This window comes from Babylonia areolata, chromosome 21, assembly GCF_041734735.1.
Source record: "Babylonia areolata isolate BAREFJ2019XMU chromosome 21, ASM4173473v1, whole genome shotgun sequence".
In the NCBI taxonomy this organism is placed as follows: Eukaryota; Metazoa; Mollusca; class Gastropoda; order Neogastropoda; family Buccinidae; genus Babylonia; species Babylonia areolata.
Window position 1 is genome coordinate 48,245,514 of NC_134896.1, and position 21,202 is coordinate 48,266,715.

A 21,202-nucleotide genomic window follows, 5' to 3' on the forward strand; every position below is an offset into this window, starting at 1 on the left:
AAGATGTATACCCAACACACGGGACAACTACAGGGATCTGTGCAGATTAGTCTTCTGTAAAACGGGAAGAAAAACTGTTCCATGCTCCCAGATTAGGCTTCATGCTGAGCAGCACTGATTATGCCCTGGCTTGATAGAAAGCACTAAAGATAAGTAAAATAAAGTTGTGTGTTACTCATTACTGGATTTGAGTTTGAGAGAGACAGGCAGAAAATGCGGTCAGGGTTGAGGAGTTTAGAATGAGTGTTTTGTAAGGGACCTACAAGTGCATTTCATTTCCACAAGAATCGGAAAGTATTTGCAATAAATAAAAGCACTAACTCTGTAAACTGTAAGTGAGGCGGGGAGGGGGGAGGTGTTGGTTAGCTATTGATTTCATTGTATTGTATTTTGGTATGAATAAGGTAAATATTCATATGAACAGGTTAATTGTCCTTTAAAAAGAAACATTTTTATAGTAGTTAACTCTGCTGCAAAATCTTTTCCTGTTTTTGTTTTTTTTAATGTTCTTTTTCTTTTTCTTTTTTTCTTTCTTGGTCAAAAAAAAAAAAAAAAAAAAATTACATTGGGTCGGGTTGTCCTTTTTCTTCTTTTCTTTCTTGGTCAAAAAAAAAAAAAAAAAAAAAAAGAATCACATTGCATTGGGTCTGGTTGTCCAGCAGTAACATTCACATTCCTTGTCATGGTGGAACACAATAATGTTGTTGACTTTGCTTCTGGTCTTATTACACCAAGAAAAAAAAAAACAGTGGGGTGTATTTTTATCCTGACAAGATAGGATCCAGCACGCTGGTTCCAAGGGCTGGGCGTGTCAGGCTTTGATAATGGATCAGCTGAACACAGAAATGACATGCTCTTCACAGCCGGTAGCAGCAGATTTTCCACACTCGATGCGGATGGGAAGAAGATATTTTTAAACCTGGGATTATTTTAACTTGATGACGCAGACTGTGTGTGTAAACTGGGGACAGCTATCAGTGTATCTGTCTGCAGATGTAGCTCTTCAGGCCTGAGGAAAGGGCATGATTTGTACTGGTCTTGGGAAGGGACTGAGTGCTGTATTTTTGGAGTGCAGTTGAGCTGTAAGAAGATTGGAGAGAACTATGTATAGAGGGAGCTTATTTGATTGGAACTATTTTTCTTTTTGCTTTTGTTCCGAGAAACAATTTCCCACCCCCTACCACACACCCCAATTTTTTTTTATTATTATTATTTTATTTATAATAATTTAGAAGTAAAATTTAAAATAAAAATTCTGATAAAATCTGTTTTAAAAGAGGAAGAAAGAATTAAAGGTAGTGTTTCAGTACAAACAAACTTTAACTCACATCAAAGAGAGACTCTTCAAACAGGTCCTTTAGTCTCAGAGGTCTGGTGAAATATGCAGAGCCCTGTGAAAAGTCTGCAGCTGCCTGTGAAAAGCTTTGGTCAGCAACAGTCCAAGCAGTGGTGAAGGTTGAGTGGTTCTGAAGTTTCATCCTTTTTTTTCTGCCATTGGTTCTCACACGATTTTAAGCTAAAAGGAATAAAAACCTCTTGTTTTCTTTACAATTTCTGTGAATCAAAAGATGTCAGCAGCAGTTTATAAGTTAAACCCCTGTGTTCTTTTACATTGATCTTCCACATAATTGATATTTGATCGGTATCGGGTGATCAGTGATATTGATAGATATTTATACGCAATTGTTGTGATAATGTTCATGCCTTGGAATAATGTATCATTTAAATAAATGTATCATTCTTATATCAGTTAATCACAAAAGTCATTAGAGGTAGATTTTATCTCCAATATGTGTGAAATACGCATTCCGAATAACATTGATGGCACTGTCTGTATTTGCATCTTGACGATGGCTAATGGCATTGTGTGCTCTTGTGTGTGTAACACAGCAAATTGAATGCATGCATGAATCCAGGTTCATAAATGAGCCATGTGCATGACCTAAAACAGGTATCCATGACCCAGCAGGTGTGTGTTGTCATGACACTGTTGTTGGTTTCACACTCCATGGAAACTCCACTTGTCCAGGCTCAGTGTGGATGTTGTTTGGAAACATGAGGTCAAGAGCAGGACTTGCTCAGTCTGTGAAGCCGGAGAACAGGACCTAGGGAAATGCTTTCTGAGGTTGTCACTGATAGATGGGAGAGCAGGGAAACATTCTCTTGCAAGTTCGATGGCATGATGTATCACCCACCCATTGAGCCTGTCTCGGTGTTTTGTTTTTTTTTTTTCAGCCAGCACAAATCCAAAGTGTGAAAAGGAGGAGGAAAAAGAGTTACAGTTCATGTTTTTGGTCTGATATTTGAATTTGAGTGAGGCTCATTGCCTTCAGCTGGTTGTCATGGATAAAATAGACTGAACAGTTTTGTTTGATAAAAAATTAAAAGCCTGCCTTTAGCTCTCACGCAGGCTCTGCTGTCAACATGAGTGTAAACTACTACTTTTGACCACACATGATGAACTGACCATAAAGTTCTGAAGCTAAAAGGCTAAGGCAGAGTTGCTGCTCCCCTCCTTCTCCCCACCCAACCCTCTCCACCCCCCTCCATAAAAAACAAACAAAAAATACATGATTTGTGTTGGCTGAATGAGATCACTGGCTGGTTGCGGGAGAGTTTGTGCTAGACATTCCTGCTGAGAATTAATGTCTTTCTTTAGACTGGGTGAAGAGCAGGAATAATAGTTGTAAAATCCACTTTCATTATCAGATTTATATCTTTTTAGACGGGCATAATAGTCGAGTGGCTAAAGGGTTGGACTTCCAGTATCTGAGGGTCCCTGGTTCAAATCTCGGCAGTGGCACCTGGTGGGTAAAGGGGGAGATTTTTCCGATCTCCCAGGTCAACATATGTGCAGACCTGCTTGTGTCTGAACCCCCTTCATGTGTATATCACCATATGAAAGCAGAAGGTCAAATACGCACATTAAAGATCCTGTGATCCATGTCAGCATTTGGTTGGTTACGGAAACAAGAACATACCCAGCATGCACACACACACACACACACACACCAAAAACCGAGTATGGCTGGTGGGGTAAAATCAGTCATACATATAAAAGCCCACTTGTGTACATACGAGTGAATGTGGGAAGAAGAAGAAACCTTTTAAAGATTTTTTAAAATTTGAAGCTGGGTGAGAGAGGAGGGGGGTTGGGGCAGGAAGGAGGCAAGATGGAGACGCAAGTCATTCATTTGTCATTTCTCACCACAGGACATGAACATACATAGTTTTTCACTTTCAGTGCACTGCTTACTTCATTGTGCTAATATTTACAGGATTCACAAACTGTTATTGACCACAGGGAACTTGCTTTGTGTGTGTGTGTGTGGTTTTTGTTGTTTTTTTGTTGTTGTTTTTTTTCTAGGGACATGGTGAAATGATACTGAATTTTCAGCAAACAGCGGTGTTGGCTACCAAACTAATGAGCACCACTCATAAGCAGATGCGCTTTCTTGTATATTTTTTACAATGAAAATTCACAATCATCGTAATCTATAAATCACTGAATAACCGTAAATTGTTGGCTAAAACATCCATATTTCAAATGAAATTTTGAAGCCGTTTGTAGTGTGCCTGAAACAGCCATTTTGTGAAAGGCCAGTGGTGGACCAGAGGCAGCCTGCATAATTTGAATAATCTCTAAAACTATCTTTTTGATAGTTTAATAAAAACAACAACAAAACAATGTACCTGCTTTCAGTGAAGTGGTACTTAACTTTTCGTGAGGTCTGCATATGCAGCCTTGAAAAGGCGAGTGCATAGATCACACTGATCTTGACTGCCCCTTGTTTTTTCTCACACACTGTCAAAGAACAATAAATGTTATTAAAAAAAAAAAAAAAAAGAAAAAAAAAGGAAGAAGAATCAAACTGTTTCACTTTTAAATAGAATATGATTTTGATGTGGTTGAATTTAAAACCGTACAACAGTAATTTTCTTTGTTTCAAAGAATTTAAAACAAATTCAAAAAAGGGAAGAAAGAAAAGAAAAAAAAAGGTGGTGGATGGAGAATGGGGCAATATTCTGAAGATATGGAGACTTTTTTTTTTTTTTTTTGTTCTTTAAAAAAAAAAAAAATTATTATACATAAAAGATGGAGGCAGAAACATAGTTTGAATGTTATGTTATTTTAAGATAGAATGTGACTCTGCAGAGGAAAACTGAATATTTTGTATCAGATTTTTCATGTGCCATCTCCTTTGACCAACCCTCCCTTCTCCCTTCTCTTCTGTTCCACTCTGCTCTCTCTGAAAAGACACCAAGAGTTGTGTTATTGAGGAAAGAACACACACACACACACACACACACACACACACACACACACACACACTGCAGACGCATGCACATACACACTCACACACATACCACTGTGTTGTACAAGGCTAAAGCACCTCGTAAGACCCATTGCAGAGCGCAGTTTGCTCAAGCCAGAAAGGCTGAGACATTTTGAGACACAAGCGAGCAAGTCTTGCAGATCAATACTATGTCTGGGAAGGAGGGGGTGAGGACGGGAAAAAATCATGTTCCTCTGAACAATGATGGTGCTAAAAATGGATTCTTTGCATGCGATGTTGGAATTAAACATTTCAGCACAACTGTGTGTGTGTGTGTGCGTCTGTGTGTGTAGGTTGTGTGTGTGTGTGTGTGGTGTGAGGCGCATGTATTTGTGTGTGTGTGTGTGTGTGTGTGTGTCAAAGGGAGAGAGAGTGGGGGTTCTGGTGAAATACAAAGCAAGAAATATCTTGTTCTGCTGTGTGTGAAAGAGTGAGAGAGGGAGGTTTGTTAGTACAGCGCAACTTTGATAACTTGCCATTATGATAAATAGATTATGATGATAATAAAAAAAGAGGTAGAGGTCGGGGTGTGTAGTTGACTTAGGGATGGGGCTGGGAAGCACTTGAGACAGAGATATATAGATTTGGTCCCAGATCATCACTTTTCCTGTCTACATCAGAGTATAGATCAGAAAGGAAAAGTTTTGACATTAAAATAGACAAACTTTCATATCACACTAAAAGAAGATAAGACTGTGTGGCGTAGAAAAAAAGTAAGTAAAAAAAAAAATTGCATCAGGCAGATACTAAGAGTGAGTTTGTCCTGCATTCATCCCTTCCCCCAACCTTGTCCATCTGTTCCTCTTCCAGCCAACTCTTCTGTGTGCGAGAAAATGATGGATTTGAAGCTGAAATTTGTGCTTATTAAGTATATAAAGGAATAGACCAATGCACAAGCTAAAAAGATAATAAAGCACTATCAAAAGTGATAAAGATCTGTCCGTTTTAGGAAAGCTTTGATTCTTATCCTTGTTAATCTGGAGACATTGTGGCAGAATCAGATAGGCATTGATCTTCTGATGCAGTGTTAAAGACCCTATTTTAGCATAGCATTATGTCTTTGGCAAAGGTATTTCCTTACTCCACTCAGGTGTGAACGGGTACCTGACTTCAGATGGGGAAGGTTTAGAAAAAAATAGAAAAAAAGAAAAAAAGCAGGAGAGAGTTGCACCCCACCTTCCAGTGTCAAGCCTGTGACACGTTGGATATGAACTCACTGCCCTTATGCCATAAAAGGCTATGGGAAGACCTTTGAATCAGGAGGAATTGCAGTGAAATGTTACCTTAATTGTTCTGTTGATGTTGGGAACATTTTTAACCGAGTCCAACAAAGGTTTTGTTTATGAATGCTTAGATAGCTATTGACAGCCAGATCTTGGTCACAGATAAGCTGCTGAGCTGTTGTGTCAAAATGAGATCCATTTCCAAGATCTTGGTTGACCATTGAAAACCAGTTATCTGCACTTACTGATATGGTGGGTCAGTGTTATTGTCTCTGTTATGTGGGGTGTGGGGGGTCAGTGTGAGAGAAAGAGGGAGAGAGAGTTTTTGCATCATTTGAAGATCGAGGATGAATTTGTAAATACAGATACAGAATACTTGATTATCTCAAGAAGAGAAACTCATGCGAGGTGTATGCTGCACAACCAGTGCACGGTATGAACACATGAAAGGAATAAAATGCTCAGGTTAAATGTGGGACCTCACAATGATCCATTGATCACAGACATTCAGTATCAATGTAAATGTATACATGCATAAAAGGAAATATGCTTAACTGCTAAGCTGATACAAGCATCACATAAAATAATCACAGTCACACACTTGCATAATTAATTATGATACAAAACTAAAACATAGACATGTATGCAAGGTTAAAACCAAGCTATTTAGCAGTATTTAAAATATAATTCAAAATATAAAGTACACACATATGTACACACACACACACACACACACACACACACACACACACACACACACACACATTCACATACACAGACTTATTATAACAATAGTTGTGCATTAAGATTGATCAATTTAAGAACTGAATTGACTGGGGTATAAAACTGTTGCGGGTTCTAAGGGTTTTCAGTCTGGGAAATTGGTAGCGTTTCTCTGAAGGTAAAAGTTCACAATATTTTGATAGTATATGGCTGTCATCGCATATGATCTGTGTTGATTTTTGTTTCACCTGTCATTTGTACAATTCATTCAAATGCTCTTGTTTGACACCAGCTATTTTGCTAGACACATTTACAATTTTACTCAATAGATATGATGATAATGATGATGACATGGATATTTATAATTTATAGCGCCTATCCTTAGTCAGAGACCAAGTTCTAAGTGCTTTACAAACACAGTCATTTGCACATTAGGCAGCCTACAGGAATAGAACGAGCTGAAAGCTACCATTGGGGTCTCATTCGTTTCCTGTGTCATTCAGTCAGGTTTCGGTCACACATGCATGCATGCATGTTTGCACATGTATGTGTGCACGCGCGTGCGTGTGCATGTTCTGAGGATGAGAATGAATTTGTAAATGAGTGGAAGTCCTTTCTTCTGGGTTTTGTATTCTGTGGAAATTGGTATGTACAGTTGGTAAATGAAGACAGACTGGTTTGTTCTTTCTGGATGCTGCTTCCAACGCCTAGCAGTCCAACTGTTCTAGATCTCTGAAGTGACCTTAGCAGAATGTTACAAATTATTATGTAACTACATAACTTTTTTTCATTAGATTGTTTTTTTTTTTTCTTTTTTTTTTTTTTTTTTTTTTTTTTTTTTTTTTTTAGTTTGAACAATCACTTCAGTGCTTGCATGATTACCAGCAACCTCCCGGTAAAATTGTAAGTTTATCGTTTTCCATTCCCCTTCAGCCCTGAAAATGGCTTTTGTCCATTGGTCAGCTGAAGTTCACTACCAGAACAGTTTTCCACCACCCCCTTCCCCTCCTCAGCCCCCTGCGCCCCCTCCACACACCCCACACCCACCCCCATTCACCAATCTTGCAAGTTTGGAAGCTGGTTGTGAACCAACTCCTTTCTCCCCTTCAGTTCAGTGATGTTTAGCCTTTTCAGAAACAGTTTATTTCTCATCCTCACTCATTCCCCCCTCCCTCCCCCCAGCTCCTCCACAATTGTTTAGCCTGTTTAGGCATTTCTAGCTTGCCCCCCCCCTCCCCTTACCCCCCAAATCCCCCTGGCTTTAAATTACACAGTCACTCTCCCCCAGATTTACTATAATGTATGCAGTCACCAGCTGTGTCCACAGGGAACTTAATTAAGAGTAATTTTGGTGGCATTCCATGGTGTCTGTCTTCAGTGTGTGTGTGTGTGTGTGTGATATACACAGGACCCATGTTACTGTGTCACATACGGTTTTGAACTGTTTCTTTCCTTCTCTCTCTCTCCCCCGCCCCTCACCCCCCCCCCCCTCCCGCCCCTCTCCCAAACCCCAACTACCTTTCTACTCTGGAGGTATACAGTTTCACTTGTAATAGAAAAACCCATTATTAACTATTAAGAATGTATTGAATACTTAACCTACTTGTATGAAAGTGAATCTGGAGATGGCTGAAAGCACAAAGCCACATCTGACATGAAGAAAGAAAATTTTAAAAAAAGAAGAGAAAAAGAGCAGGCGCATAAACCTGACGTGCTTTTGAGCCCTTGAGAGCTTACCCTATATTTGTATAAAACTTTAGATTGAAATCAAGTAAAAAAAAAATAGTAATAGAAATAAGTAAATGCATTAAAATATGATATAAAAAAAAAATGACATACATAAAAGGCAGATGATTGAAGCTAATAACAAGAAAGAAAGAATGCACGTACACACTCACACACGCACACACACACACACACACACACACACACACACACGCACGCATGCATGCAGAGTAAATTGGTAGTTGACTGACTGTGTAAGTTCAGAAGGTGAATTTGGCGATGAGTGTGAATGTGACAGCCATCATGGAAGCTTTTGTCTTGACAACCTTGTCATTTCATACACAGTGTGTAAGGCAAGTGTGTTTTACTATGGTGGTGGTGGTGTTTTGTTCTTGACAGGCACAGAAGGGGAGGCAGAGGACTGATTCCAGACGATGAAATAATGACAGTTCTCTGAGACCTTAAGCCTAGCCCAGGAGCGTAATTTTGTGAGGTCCTGCACAGCCAGGGAGCTCTTGCCCCCTTTCTTCTTTTTTTTTTTTTTTTTTTTTTTTTTGTGTGTGCATCCCTTAGGGGAGACATATTAGGGAGAATCTGAGGCGCTATCAGGGAGGGTGGGTGTGTGTGTGTATTAATGACAAGGTTTCATGATGTTGAATCAATAGTTGCCTCAGGGCAGGCACAGCCATGCAGGAGCCCCAAGGATGTGCGTGACAAATTTCATCAGAGGGTTTGGTTACACACGAAGAGCTTTGCATCTGAGAAAAAACATGGCTGCACCCACTGACTTGTGCGGCCATGCATACACGCATGTATGTACCTGTGCATGCACATGCACGACATGCATTTGAGCATGCACATTCATGTAATCGTGCACGCGCACACACACACACACAAAGCACTAAATACAGACCTCCTTCATCCCCATCCATACACCATTCCCTCCCCCTCCAATTTTCTACACACACACACACACACACATGCATACATTGATGACCATATGCCAACATACTCTTGAGTCATGCACTCACACACTAGTTTCAGTTTCCTTTTTTTCTTTTCGTTTTTTCAAGCTTTGCTTGAGTGCATGTGTGTATCCAGTCATGTTACAAATATGTTCTCATCAAAAAGAGAGGTAGATAGAATATGAATTTTTAAAAAGCCTGCTTCGCCCTCACTGTCCTCGTTGAAAGAAAAAGGGGTAACAGATGTTACAAATCTCAAGAAAGGGATTGAGGGGAGAAGAAAATGTAAAGGATGAGAGAACTATGCAGTTCTTTTGTTGTTGACCCTTCGTTGCTGAAGAGTACGCTTGTCACCGAAAGGCTGTTGCCTAAGCTAAGATTTGGGTTAAAGGTCAGGATATTGGTCACCATTAAATATTTGGACTTCTTGAGGTTCTCCCTCTTTGGATTGCATTAATTTTGTTGAGCAAAATTCATTGACACCACTTGAATTTAAAAGTACACACAAGATGTTCTTGCACTGCAGATTCATGCTACACTGACCTCATTTCACGAAGATTCAGCAGTCAAGGGGTTAATTGAATGACTAAGACATAGTGGTACATGGTATGGCAGAAGTGATATTGCTCTGCAGCTGTGGTCATGATAGTAAACACAAGCAGATGAGAGAAAGGTGGGAAAGTAAAATGCCCTTGGCAACTCATATCTTGAATTAAATTATTTGTGTGTGTGTGTATTTAAGTAAAAGGATAGCTGCATTTCATTGCCTTGTTTACTGAATAACCTGGATATTTTATTGCATACAAACAAGACAAAATTTCCATTCTATTGAATGATTTTTTTTTCTCTCTCTCTTTTTTTCTGAAACTGCATGTGGGCTATTATTTACATACCAGTTGTTCACCTGCTGTTTTAGGCAGCCATATTGCATTTTTTAGAACACTGTGCTTGCTGGGTATTTTTAATCTTCCATAACCATCAGAATTCAAACATTGATGACAGGATCTTTTGTGAAATATATATATGTATGTAAACAGGGGAGTCGACAGGTCTGCAAATAATGTTGATGTATTCATATGGTCTTACGGTTAGCAGTGTGGTCCTGTATGCCCCAGACAGTTTGACATGTCATGAGCTAAATCCACGTTGGTAAAAAAGGAAGAAGGAAGGGGGATGCAGGGGGTGGCGTGCAGTGGGGGTGGGGGTGGGGGGGTTAGTATAGAATATGAAACATAAAAACAGATATGGTAGTACTGTCAAGGATTAATTCAAAGAGTTCTGTCAGGATTTGTCTTCTAGTTCTACTTCTAGGAAGATGGTTACCATGTTGGAGACACTGGACATGGGCCTATGAATAATTATAATGTCAGAATTCTGCTTGGAAGAAAGAAACTTTACCATTTTGGGAACAGTGAATATGGGTGTATGAACGCTTTGCTGAAACTGGTAACACCGACTCTGACCAGGGAATCACCTGGGGTTGCATACCTCTTGCAACAGCTGTGTGATAAACTGTTGAACTGGTTGACATGGGTATAGACATGGATATTGATCCCCTCCCCACCACCCAGACCCCCTCCTCCCCAACCCCCCACTGCCTGGTCTTTGGTTATATAGGCATGTAACACAGATGTCTCAAGGAGATGAAAGAGTGAATGGGTGCAGTCGTGTGTGTGTGCGCGTGTGCATGCGTATGGATAGATGAATGTGTGGTGACTCTCTTTGCAGTATATTATATGTGCGTGGGTGATCATGTAACTAGCGTTCTATTATTAAGACTGTGGGTTGCCTAAGTGATTTTTGTTGGCGCTATCAGTCTCACTTTTGGCTGTCTTAATTCTTTTGATGTCATATATCATCATAAAGTTTACTGTACTTGGACAACATAAGACTTTTTGGTTGTTGTTTGGTAAAATTGGTGGTAAAATTGAGAACAGTTCGATTCCTTTTGATAAAGGGATATTGTTTTCTACACTGCTGCTTGAACTGACTTAGAATAATGAACATCACTGTGGAATGGCCCACGCAGCTGACTTTGTTGGAAACACATTGTAATCAATAAGTCAACTCTGCTTTTAACTCAGATTTTTTCTTATGGAGGATGTGTTGGTTTCTTCTGTGACTGTGATCTTGATGTTTGACCTGGAGACTCTGCTCTTCCCCCCCCGCCCCCACCCCCCACCCCCTACCCCCTCCGTTGCTCCTGACACTTGAGTCTTCCCCTTATCTGTTACGCAGAACCTGTGGGTGCACATATATGTATATATTTGTGTGTTTGTGTTTTTTGGGGGGGAGGAATTGGAGGGTGGGAGGTTGATGTTGGAAAGGGGTTGTTTATGTGTGGGTTTTTTGGGGGGAGGTGTGGGGGGGAGGGGGTCTTTTTTTTTTTCTGTTGTGATTTTTATTGTTTCTAACCGAACAAATTTTTTTTTCTTTAATTTCAGGGGAAAGGCAAGTACCAACGAGCAGTGCTGTATGTATCAGGGGATGCTTTACGAGTCGTTGATGAAATTAGCAAGGTAATTGTCTCTGTTTTTGTTTTTCTTTTCCTTTTCTTCTTGTCTTCTTTCCCCCTTCAGCTTTTGGTGTGAGAAAATATGAATGACTGACATTTGGGTCTGTTTTTTTTGTTTCGTAACATTTTTTTTTTTATTTTTTTTTTTAATTTTTTTTTTACAGCCTGTTTGATCATTTGTTTGTGTGAGTGGAAAATGAAAGAAAGAAGGGTTGATTGATTAATAAAAAGTGTTTTAAGATTTTTCTTTACTTCACACTGGGTAGGTTTTTTTCCCCTCTTCTTTTTCAGTCAATGAATTCCACCTTGTATAATTTTTTTTTAATGTTTATGCAAAAAGTCATGTGACATTGAACAGAGGGAAATTTTTCCGAGCTATAGATCACATAGACTGACAGCTTTCATTATTGAAACAGAACTTACCTGTATGCATCCTCAATACTTACCATCAAAGAGACACTGAGAGAGACGACTACTGTTAAAGGCAAGAGGGAGAGAGAGAGAGCACTATCGAGAATGTTACAGGAATCATTGATTGCAAAAGTGCTAAATGTCAGCAGACATCTGCTTGTGTTTTCGCTTGCAGCTGTTTTGTGGTAAGGATGGTGAGTGTGAATAACCTTCAGGAGAGAATGTTAGTTCTGTCTGTCGTCGGATGGTAATAATAAAAATCATTGCTCAGTCGCCTCTCATTTAGGGAGAGAGAGAATAGTAAGATGAGGCAGTTTGTTATTTTTGGTGTAGTATGCATACATGCAGGCAAGCAGGCACATGTACATACTCACATGTGCAAGCAGACAGATGCATGCACACACTCACACATACGAACTAATACATTCACACACACACAAACGCACGAGAACATGCATGCTCGCACACACACATATGCGTGCGAGCATGCACATTCACACATACACACGTGCGCACAAGCATGCACACACATATGCATACACACAATTATTGAAAAATAACAACAACAACAATAAACAAATATAAACAACTCATCTGCACATGCACGCACGCACACATGCGCATGTGTCTTGAATACAGCAGTTTGAACAGTGCTGTTATGTATTTGCCACCTCCTCCCTTTTTATCTGTTTATAATTTTATTTATTTTTTGTGTGTATATTTTTGTATTGTTTTCTGAAATTTATTTGGGTTTTTTTTTGTTGTTGTTTTTTTCCAAAAATAAGTTAGCCTGTTTATCACAGTTGTCAAAGTTGAGATTGTTGGGTAAGTTATTTTATTTGGTTTTGAAACATTGCAGAACATTGTTTTTGTCAAGTTAGTGTGGTTTCTCTTTTTTCTTCTCCTGTTTGTAATGATTGTTTCTGAAGATCTGAAATTCTGGTGATGTGCTGTGAATGCCATACTTTCCCAAACTGTTCACAATTTTTGCCTTTTTCTTCTACATTCCTGACCTTGAGAAGGCTTTTATTTATTTATTTATTTATTTTTTTTTAACAAATTCAAGCTCTTCAGAGCATGTGCTTGTTTGTATGCTGCACACAATGTGACACATGCATGTCAAACAAGAACACATGTTCAGCTTGAATATAATTTGACCAGATGTTTGCACTGTTGTAAAATCTCACTGAACATTGCATGATTTTATGAAAGAAAAAAAAGATCTACTGAGCTTTGAAAGAATGCAAGACTTGGTCCCCCTCCAACCACCCCTGACACCAACACACACCCACAACTTGCGTCTTTCTGTTCTTGTTATTTTTTTTCTTTCCCTGATCCCCTTCCATTCCTTGCTGTCCTTGGATCTCTCTCATTCTTTCTCACCGAACGTACAGGTGGCCCAGTGCCCTTACACATACTTGTAAATTTATGCATTCTCAGCTTCACACTGACATAAAAGAGAGAAAGAAAGAAAAGTGCGAAAATGGTAGGCTTATGCAAATTAACCCTGTCTTCAAGAAAGGAGCAGGGGGGCAAATGAACGAAAGAAGACGTAAAGTGGGAGTATGAGGGTTTGAGAGTGGGAGGAGTGGGAAGAAATAGTTTGCACAGGGATTTGAAGTTTGTAAGAAAAGTTCTTTTGTCAGGGTGTTGTTGAGCAGTGGATCGATAATGGGAGAAGCTGCTACACTGTTTCCCAGAGCCAGTCCTGAGGGAGAGATTATGCTCTGAGAGCTTGGTGTGGCTAATTTCTGTCAGGCATGCGATAAGGGATACATTGTCGTTTGCTTTTTTGTTTTTTTTTGCAGCACACACACACACACACACACAAATTATCCATGACAGATCAATGAACAGTATAGCTTTTTGTGAGGCCCTTTGTGTAGATATTGTTATAATGTTTGCATTAAAAAATAAAATACAATCAGAACGTTGTTACCAGGGTGGGATTGTTTTCATGATCTGCTCTCTGTCCCCCATGGTAGTTTCGCTTCCATTGTCCCTTAAATGTTGTGAGTTTTTCTCTGACTTGGTTTAGCTGAAATATGAATGGAATCTTTATATGCATTCTCCACAACCTGTTATACTGGTTTTGTGACTTCTTTTTTTTTTTTTTTTAATTCAGAAATATATGTCCACAGTTTACAGTTTATTCTAGCTTTTTACCCAGATATGAGCATTAATCGGGCTCTGTGTGGGAGACAGTCCCACAGTCATTTTTTTTCTGCTCTTATGCCTGAGAGTTCAGTATGATCTGTTAAATCTGAAAGAGCAGTCATTTGTATGACATACAGTACTGAAAAAAACGACAAGTGAATTTCATTTTGTTCTGGAATGTCTGCATTATTATGCTAAGAAATTATCCCCCAGTGTTTGGGGTTTTTTTTCATCCTAAGTAGTGTTATAACTTATGTAAATGGATGTCTTCGAAATGAGGTTATCCTTTCAATTTCAAAATAAAGATGGCACATGTCATTAAAAAAAAAGAGATAACTTTGAAGATACAGTAGCAATCCAGCTTCATAGTACTTCATTCAGTGATCATGTAGACATAAAGGATAGTTTCATATTGCTTTTTCATAATATTCTGAGACTGTTTGATAGACTGTTTAATGTGGTTTTAATGTAACTTTTTATTATGAGCATTCTGAGAAATGTTTAGGGGAATAGGGTCACATAAAAAGAGCACATATTAATTATACTTTGCATTTTGCATCTTAGAGTTGTTTACACAGTTCATTAATTGTTATTCATGGTGATTGTATTGTGTTGATATATGGAGCAGGCAATTTTTAGGGCACCTTTTCTAGCCCCTTCCTCATGCCAGGGAGGTGAGCAGTGCATTCCTAAAGAGAGCTGCTCAGACGCTCAGATGGCTGCCGAGCTCCATCGCTGCTCCTGTCGATGAACGACCCTATGGCCTGAGCCACCTGCGTGCAGGTCTGCAGCTGCGACTGCCAGTATACCCACACCTGTCGTTTCGTTGCTCGCCTGTTGCCACAGGACTTGGGGGTGATGAAGGATGAAAGGTCATTAAGGATGACAGATGACTTGCGTGATGAGTTTGTTTAAAGTGAAGAGGAGTTGCGCAACGTCGACCTCACTCTCTCGTCCGGGTTCACCAATTTCCAGTGGCAAGACTAAGTTGAGACGACTGGAGGATGAGCACGGATGCAGTGGATGACCAAGATATCCTTTCCGTGTCTCATCTTGCTCTCTGCACTCCACAGTGCGTTGCTGTAACCACCTTCCTCGCCGTTGAACCGATAGGTTTCTTCTGCAGATTCTGCCGGATCCAGACTTCACATGCATGGGTAGACACACCCCGGGGGCCAACTGTGTGTGGCATGCACACAGCATGGTGGAGCTAGATGGCCGTTGGTGGCTGTCCTGAGCCGACGCCCTTTTATGGATCTCGTTTTTAATTCCATAAGGGTGTCTAGCCACCCGCCTCACCAGTCCCACAAGGGAGCAGTGGGAGTGCCGGTTTAGTCGTGGGCACCCCGACCCTGGACAGGTTGTACTGGATTACAGGTTACCAGTAGCAGATCTAATGACCTGACCTGACCCTGCATCAGCGGTCGAAACAAAGAGAAAGAAAAGAAAAAAACAAGGATCGTTCCTCTCACCATTAGTGCTTGGAACATAAGGACTCTCCTGGACAGAGATAATGCGGACAGACCCCAAAGGAGAACGGCACTAGTTGCATCTGAACTCGCCAGATACAACATCGACATCGCAGCCTTGGCTTGCAGGCGAAGTCGAGCTCAATGAACGGGGATCTGGTTACACCTTCTGGAGTGGACAAGGAAGCGAAGAGCGACGTGAGGCTGGCATTGGTTTTGCAGTAAAAACAGCACTTCTCAGCAAGCTAGCTGGAATCCCAAAGGGAGTCAGTGATAGGCGTATGACCATGAAACTCCCACTGGCATCTGGCCAGAAGCACCTCACCATTGTCAGTGCCTATGCCCCAACCATGACCAACCCGGATGAAGTGAAGGCGAAGTTCTACGAGGACCTTCACTCTGTCATTGCTGCTGTCCCGAAAGCAGACAAGCTCATCATTCTTGGGGACTTCAGTGCTAGAGTTGGCTCTGACTACATCTCCTGGGATGGAGTGATTGGAAAGCACGGCGTGGGCCACTGCAACCCAAATGGATTGCTTTTGCTTCAGACCTGTGCAGAGCACGAACTGCTGATAACCAACACAGTTTTCTGCCTCCCTACCCGTAACAGGACGTCATGGATGCACCCTCGCTCAAAGCATTGGCATCTCATCGATTATGTCATCGTCAGGAAAAGGGATAGGCAAGATGTATGTGTAACAAAGACCATGTGCGGCGCCGAGTGTTGGACAGACCATCGCCTTGTAGTCTCGAAGCTGAATATTCGAATCCAACCCAAGAGGCCAGAAGGCTCCAAAACGGCTCAACATCGCTAAGCTGAAAAACATCACCATCAAACAGACCTTTGTGGAACTGCTGGAAGATCGTCTGGAATCTGCCTCTCTGGACAACCAGAATGTGGAGTCTGACTGACCCTGGGACCCATGACCAGAAAGCACAAAAACTGGTTTGATGAAAACTGTGATGAAATCAGGCAGCTTCTGGATGAGAAACGCCGTCTGCATGAAGCCTTCAGCAGGATGGGGTTTTCTTTTGTGGGTTGTTTCATTGCAACCTAAATTATCCCGTTTAGTTGACTTATGATCTGATACCTGGATGGAATTAGTACTATCAGGGTGTTATTTGTGTTTTTTTTTTAAATGGTGTCTGAATAGAAACACCAAAGGTTGTGTGAAAGAGAGAAAATTTGCTGATAACATTTACAGACTTAATGTTGAATGTTAATTTTTCTAATATTTCATAGTAGTGTTGAACAAACATTTCTCTGAAAGAGGGAGAAGCAGGGTCTCAGCCAGTTAGTAGTTTCGATGACATTGGAGATGGAAAAAAACTCAGAAGTACTGTTACAGTGTGTTAGTGTTACATTACTATTGCCATGTACTGGCAACAAGTGCATTTCTTTGTTGCAGAGCATGATTGTTGACCAGACGATTGAAAAGGTCTCTTTCTGTGCTCCTGACCGCAACCATGAGAAGGGCTTTGCCTACATCTGCCGTGACGGGACCACACGCCGATGGATGTGTCACGGCTTTATGGCCGTCAAAGAATCCGTAAGTGTCAGTATCTCTTTTATTTCTCTTCAGTGTTGTTTGTTGTGTGTTTGCCTGGATGCATTGGCGATAGTGCTTGTGTGTGTGTGTGTGTGTGTGTGTGTGATGAAGATGAAAACAGTTGTTAGTTTCAGTGGAGTTAAGGAAGCTGATTTAGATTTCTCCAGTTTCAGTCACAAATTGCATATATGCTTGTTTGCTTGCTTTTTGAAACTGCGCATGTTTGCTTTCACTGTCATGTCAGTCACATTTGCTTGTCTTTGCTTTGCTTGCTTGGTTTTTCAGGGGTGGTAGTAGTTTGAGGAGATGAGGACTTCTTTTCCACAGTGATTGTCTCTTAATAACTTTGGCAGTTGATTGAAAATACTTAGATCTTTCATTTGTTGGGAATACAGAATTTTCAGATTTTCTATAATGAATTTGACGAGATTTAAAAAGTTCTGTTTAAGTGACAGTTGGGAGGTACAGGTCATTATTTTCAGTCTGGTCATTGAACCTGATGTTATGCAGTGCAGATCATTGTTTTTAATCTGGCCATAGGGCATGATGTTATGCAATAAGAGAGAAGGAGTGAGTGTGTGTGTGCATGTGCACGGGCACATGTGTGTGTGTGTGTGTGTGTGTGTGTATGTTTGGTGTTGATGTATAGTGATTGCACTGGAGTTAATAATGTCTGACAGTTTACAATCATCAGTATTCATTGTTTGTGTTTGTTGCAGCTTGTTAAATCAAATGTCCAGTGTGTATACTTTTCACTTGTGCTTTACATGCCTTTTTCATCAATATAGAGGATGGGATATTCGCTGAAAAGGGATTTCATTTTGTGTAAGTTTCTGTGTTCAGTCCTGAGGTCTTTTAATCCGCTTCACACAGGCCTTCTTCAGGCATATGTTTGTGTGGATAGATGTACAGAAAAGGGGGGCTCTTGTGAAAGGTTGCAAAATATTCTTGTTCCTTCTGTGTGAAAGGTGAAGGCAGGGACCAGTTCTGTGCTTTGTGAGCTCTCTTTGGCTGTTATTCACTGGGCAATCTTAGGATTTTGATTTTGATTTTGATTTTTTTTTTATACATATTCCCTATTTAGGGATGAGCATAAGATTTGCTTTTTTTGTGTATGTCTGTCATCTGCTGCAATGAAGTTGGGAAATCTTCCCAGTCAAGCTAAAATGTGGCATACTGACCAGTTTGAGTGTATTCTTTTTCTTTCTTTCTTTCTTTTTTTTTTTTTTTTCTCTGTTACTGCATTTGAAAAGAATCGTAGAGCAAGGTTTGCTCCTAACGAACAAGTTCACACAGTTGAGAGTGAGAGATGCTGAACACTTCATTGTAGCTTTTCACACAACAAATAAACAAACACAAAGAACCATGGAGTAAGGAGCTCATCTTGTTTTTATGTGGATTTGTTCTGGTGGTGGATGATTGTAGATGGCATTCTGTTTTAAAACTATGTATTTCTTTAATCCAGAAAAGAAAGAAAGAAAAACCCACCCCCAAAAAGCAAAAAAAACAAAACAAAACAAAAACAAACAAACAAACAAAACCCACACCTTTTTTTTATTTATTTATTTTTTTTCATTGTTTTTGTTTATCAGGACATGTTCTTGTGTTTACTAGCTGTGAAAAGAAGATTACAAATTGGTGAGTCAGAGAAGATTACAAATATAAAATGGCGAGATTGGCTCAGAGAACAGCAACTACAAACAAAAAAACGAGAAGTCTCAGTTCAGTCAACTTTTCTCTTGGGTCATGGCCATATAGTCCTAGCGTGTTCTCAAGTTATTTTTTGCTATTCTGGTATTGATGTTTTTCCTGACGCACACCACCCCATTTTTTACGCTTTCAGTCTCGAAGGATCTGTCTCCTGGATTCTAAGGTCATATCTTGAGGGATGACTAAAAAGATAATGTCTGAGTAATTTGATAGCTGAAGATTTTCATTTGACTGTGCGGATATGGGGTGTGACTCTAAAGATTTGTATGTATTCAGATATAGTTTCTATAGAACTCAGTACTTTGATGAAGACTTAAATTCCGCTTTGATGGGGAATACTGTAGGAAGTGACAGCAGAGCAGGGGTGTCATTACATTGCTTGTCAGCATCAGGTGGCAGACTTGGCATTGTGTGAACAACGTTATTGCCAGGCTTAATTTAAATAGAATAGAACAGCCAGAAAATGGATGTGAGATATTTATTAAACAGGAATGTTATACACATTGGTCAGGTTTGTTTGCATCAGAAAAGCGCAGCATCTGGTGTCTTAGATACTGAAAATACGAAAATGATTTTGGTAATGAGTGATATTGATTTGGCTTTTGGCTTCCAGTGCTGATTTTATTTGTCAGTTTACTTCTTTGATTCAGTAAAACACAGCCTTTTTTTGTCTTAAATACTGTAAGAATTATTATCCTGTAGGTAATGAGTGATATCATTTTTTGGCTTCAGGATGTAAATTGCTTATGCATATGTGCAGGACCAGCAGTTGTTTTTGTTAGTTTTTTTCCAAGCCCCCATCTCACCTCACTCCAACCCCCACACCCCCACCTATTTTGATGCTGTTGACTAATATTGTTGCCAGGATAAAAAACATTGTACAATGACAGAAGTGCAGAGTAGCTTGTCCTCTCTTACCATCCGGAAGTTAGCCATGACAAACACCGGCAGTCGCCAGGAATTCTGGGTAGTGCCAGGCATGCAAGATCATGAAAGTTTTATAACTGGGGAGTGACAGGCATCCTGGTTCTGTAGCGGAGACAGCATCTTCCTCTTGGCGGTGGCTGTCTCTGTCGTAAGCGAGGAGCAGAAATGTCAGATGGGCAGTTTCCCTCTCTCTCTCTGTGTCTCTCTCTCTCTCTCTCACTCACTCACTCTGTCTCTCTCTCACTCCCCCCACCCCCTCCCTCTCACTCCCTCTCTCCCAGTGCACAGGTCATTTGACTTTGTGAAACTGTGTTTCGGTAGAGCGGAAGGGTCCTCATGAGGCTACCTTCTCCCCCCCACTCCCCACCCCCCTCTTTCCTAATCAGTGGAGATTTTTTAGCCCGGAGGAATGTCATTACACCAAATTGCACACTTCCTTACAAGGGCTAACCTGGTCATCCCATGTGTCTGTGCTGGGAAAGTACTCTGCTGATTTGCCTTTTAAAAGTTTTTTCTTGTGAGGCCTGCTTTCTTTCTTTTGTTTTTTTGTTTGTTTTGTTTTGTTGTTTTTATTGAGTCCTTTTTTGTCTGTAGATATGGTTTGGTCTCCTGCCTCCATCTCTCCCTCTTTCTCTCTTTCTAGGGATGTGAGTATGGAACATATTGTATACAGTTTCAATCCAGATGTCGAGTATATTTGTTGTGTCACGCAGTGTGTGTGATAGAGCTTTTTTGTTTTCGTCTGTACATGTACTGTATCGATGTCACAACATGTCATGACTGCACTCAGAAGTAAGGAGAACTGTCTTATTTAAGTTATTTGCTCCTTTTTATAAAGATATTTTTTGAATGCCAAAGTTATGCCAGGATGCCTGTGGTGTAGCCTGTCAGATAGGTGGTTGTGTGGCCTGTTGTTTCGTCATTGTACACACACCATCATCAGCTCAGCATTCTTAGTCAGCATTTCATGTCGTGGACCATCGTAGGTGAATTGTGCCTTCAGGACACACTGATTCAGTGTTCACTGTGGTTTACTTGAAGCTTGTGCATATTCACTGCTGCAGGGAGAACTCTGCCCAGTTGGCACACTTTGAAAGGACAAGAGAATACACAATAGAATGATAGAAGAATGTTTACACAGACACAAGAGAATAGAATAATAGAAGAATGGTTACACAGACCCCACTTGGTCTTTTTACTGACACTTTCTCACATCTGAATGCAACATTCTGTGCTGAAATTAATGAAGGATGTGCTGAAGTTGATGTTTTTGCTGGTTTCAGAAACTGGGTTATATAGTTGTTGAAATAATTTTCATTCTTAGATTTTAGACAGATCACAGGGACATGAAAAGAGAGGATGTGTGTACATGTGCCTGCAGGCTTTCTGCTACAGTGTTAGAATTTTTGTCTTTTGGCCAGTACAGTGACTAAATCTGTCACAGCCCTGGCAACCAGTCTCATTCTTTTATGTATATGATTGATGTGTCT

General features: G+C 40.3%; 1 protein-coding gene across 1 annotated transcript in view; it reads left to right on the forward strand.

Moving 5' to 3' along the window:
- LOC143296078 (protein numb-like) overlaps nt 1-21,202 on the forward strand; it is a 50,901-nt gene that overhangs the window by 12,860 nt on the left and 16,839 nt on the right. Inside the window, 2 exon segments of the mRNA XM_076607834.1 lie at nt 11,418-11,492; nt 16,935-17,081. Coding sequence (XP_076463949.1) covers nt 11,418-11,492; nt 16,935-17,081 — 222 coding nt within the window.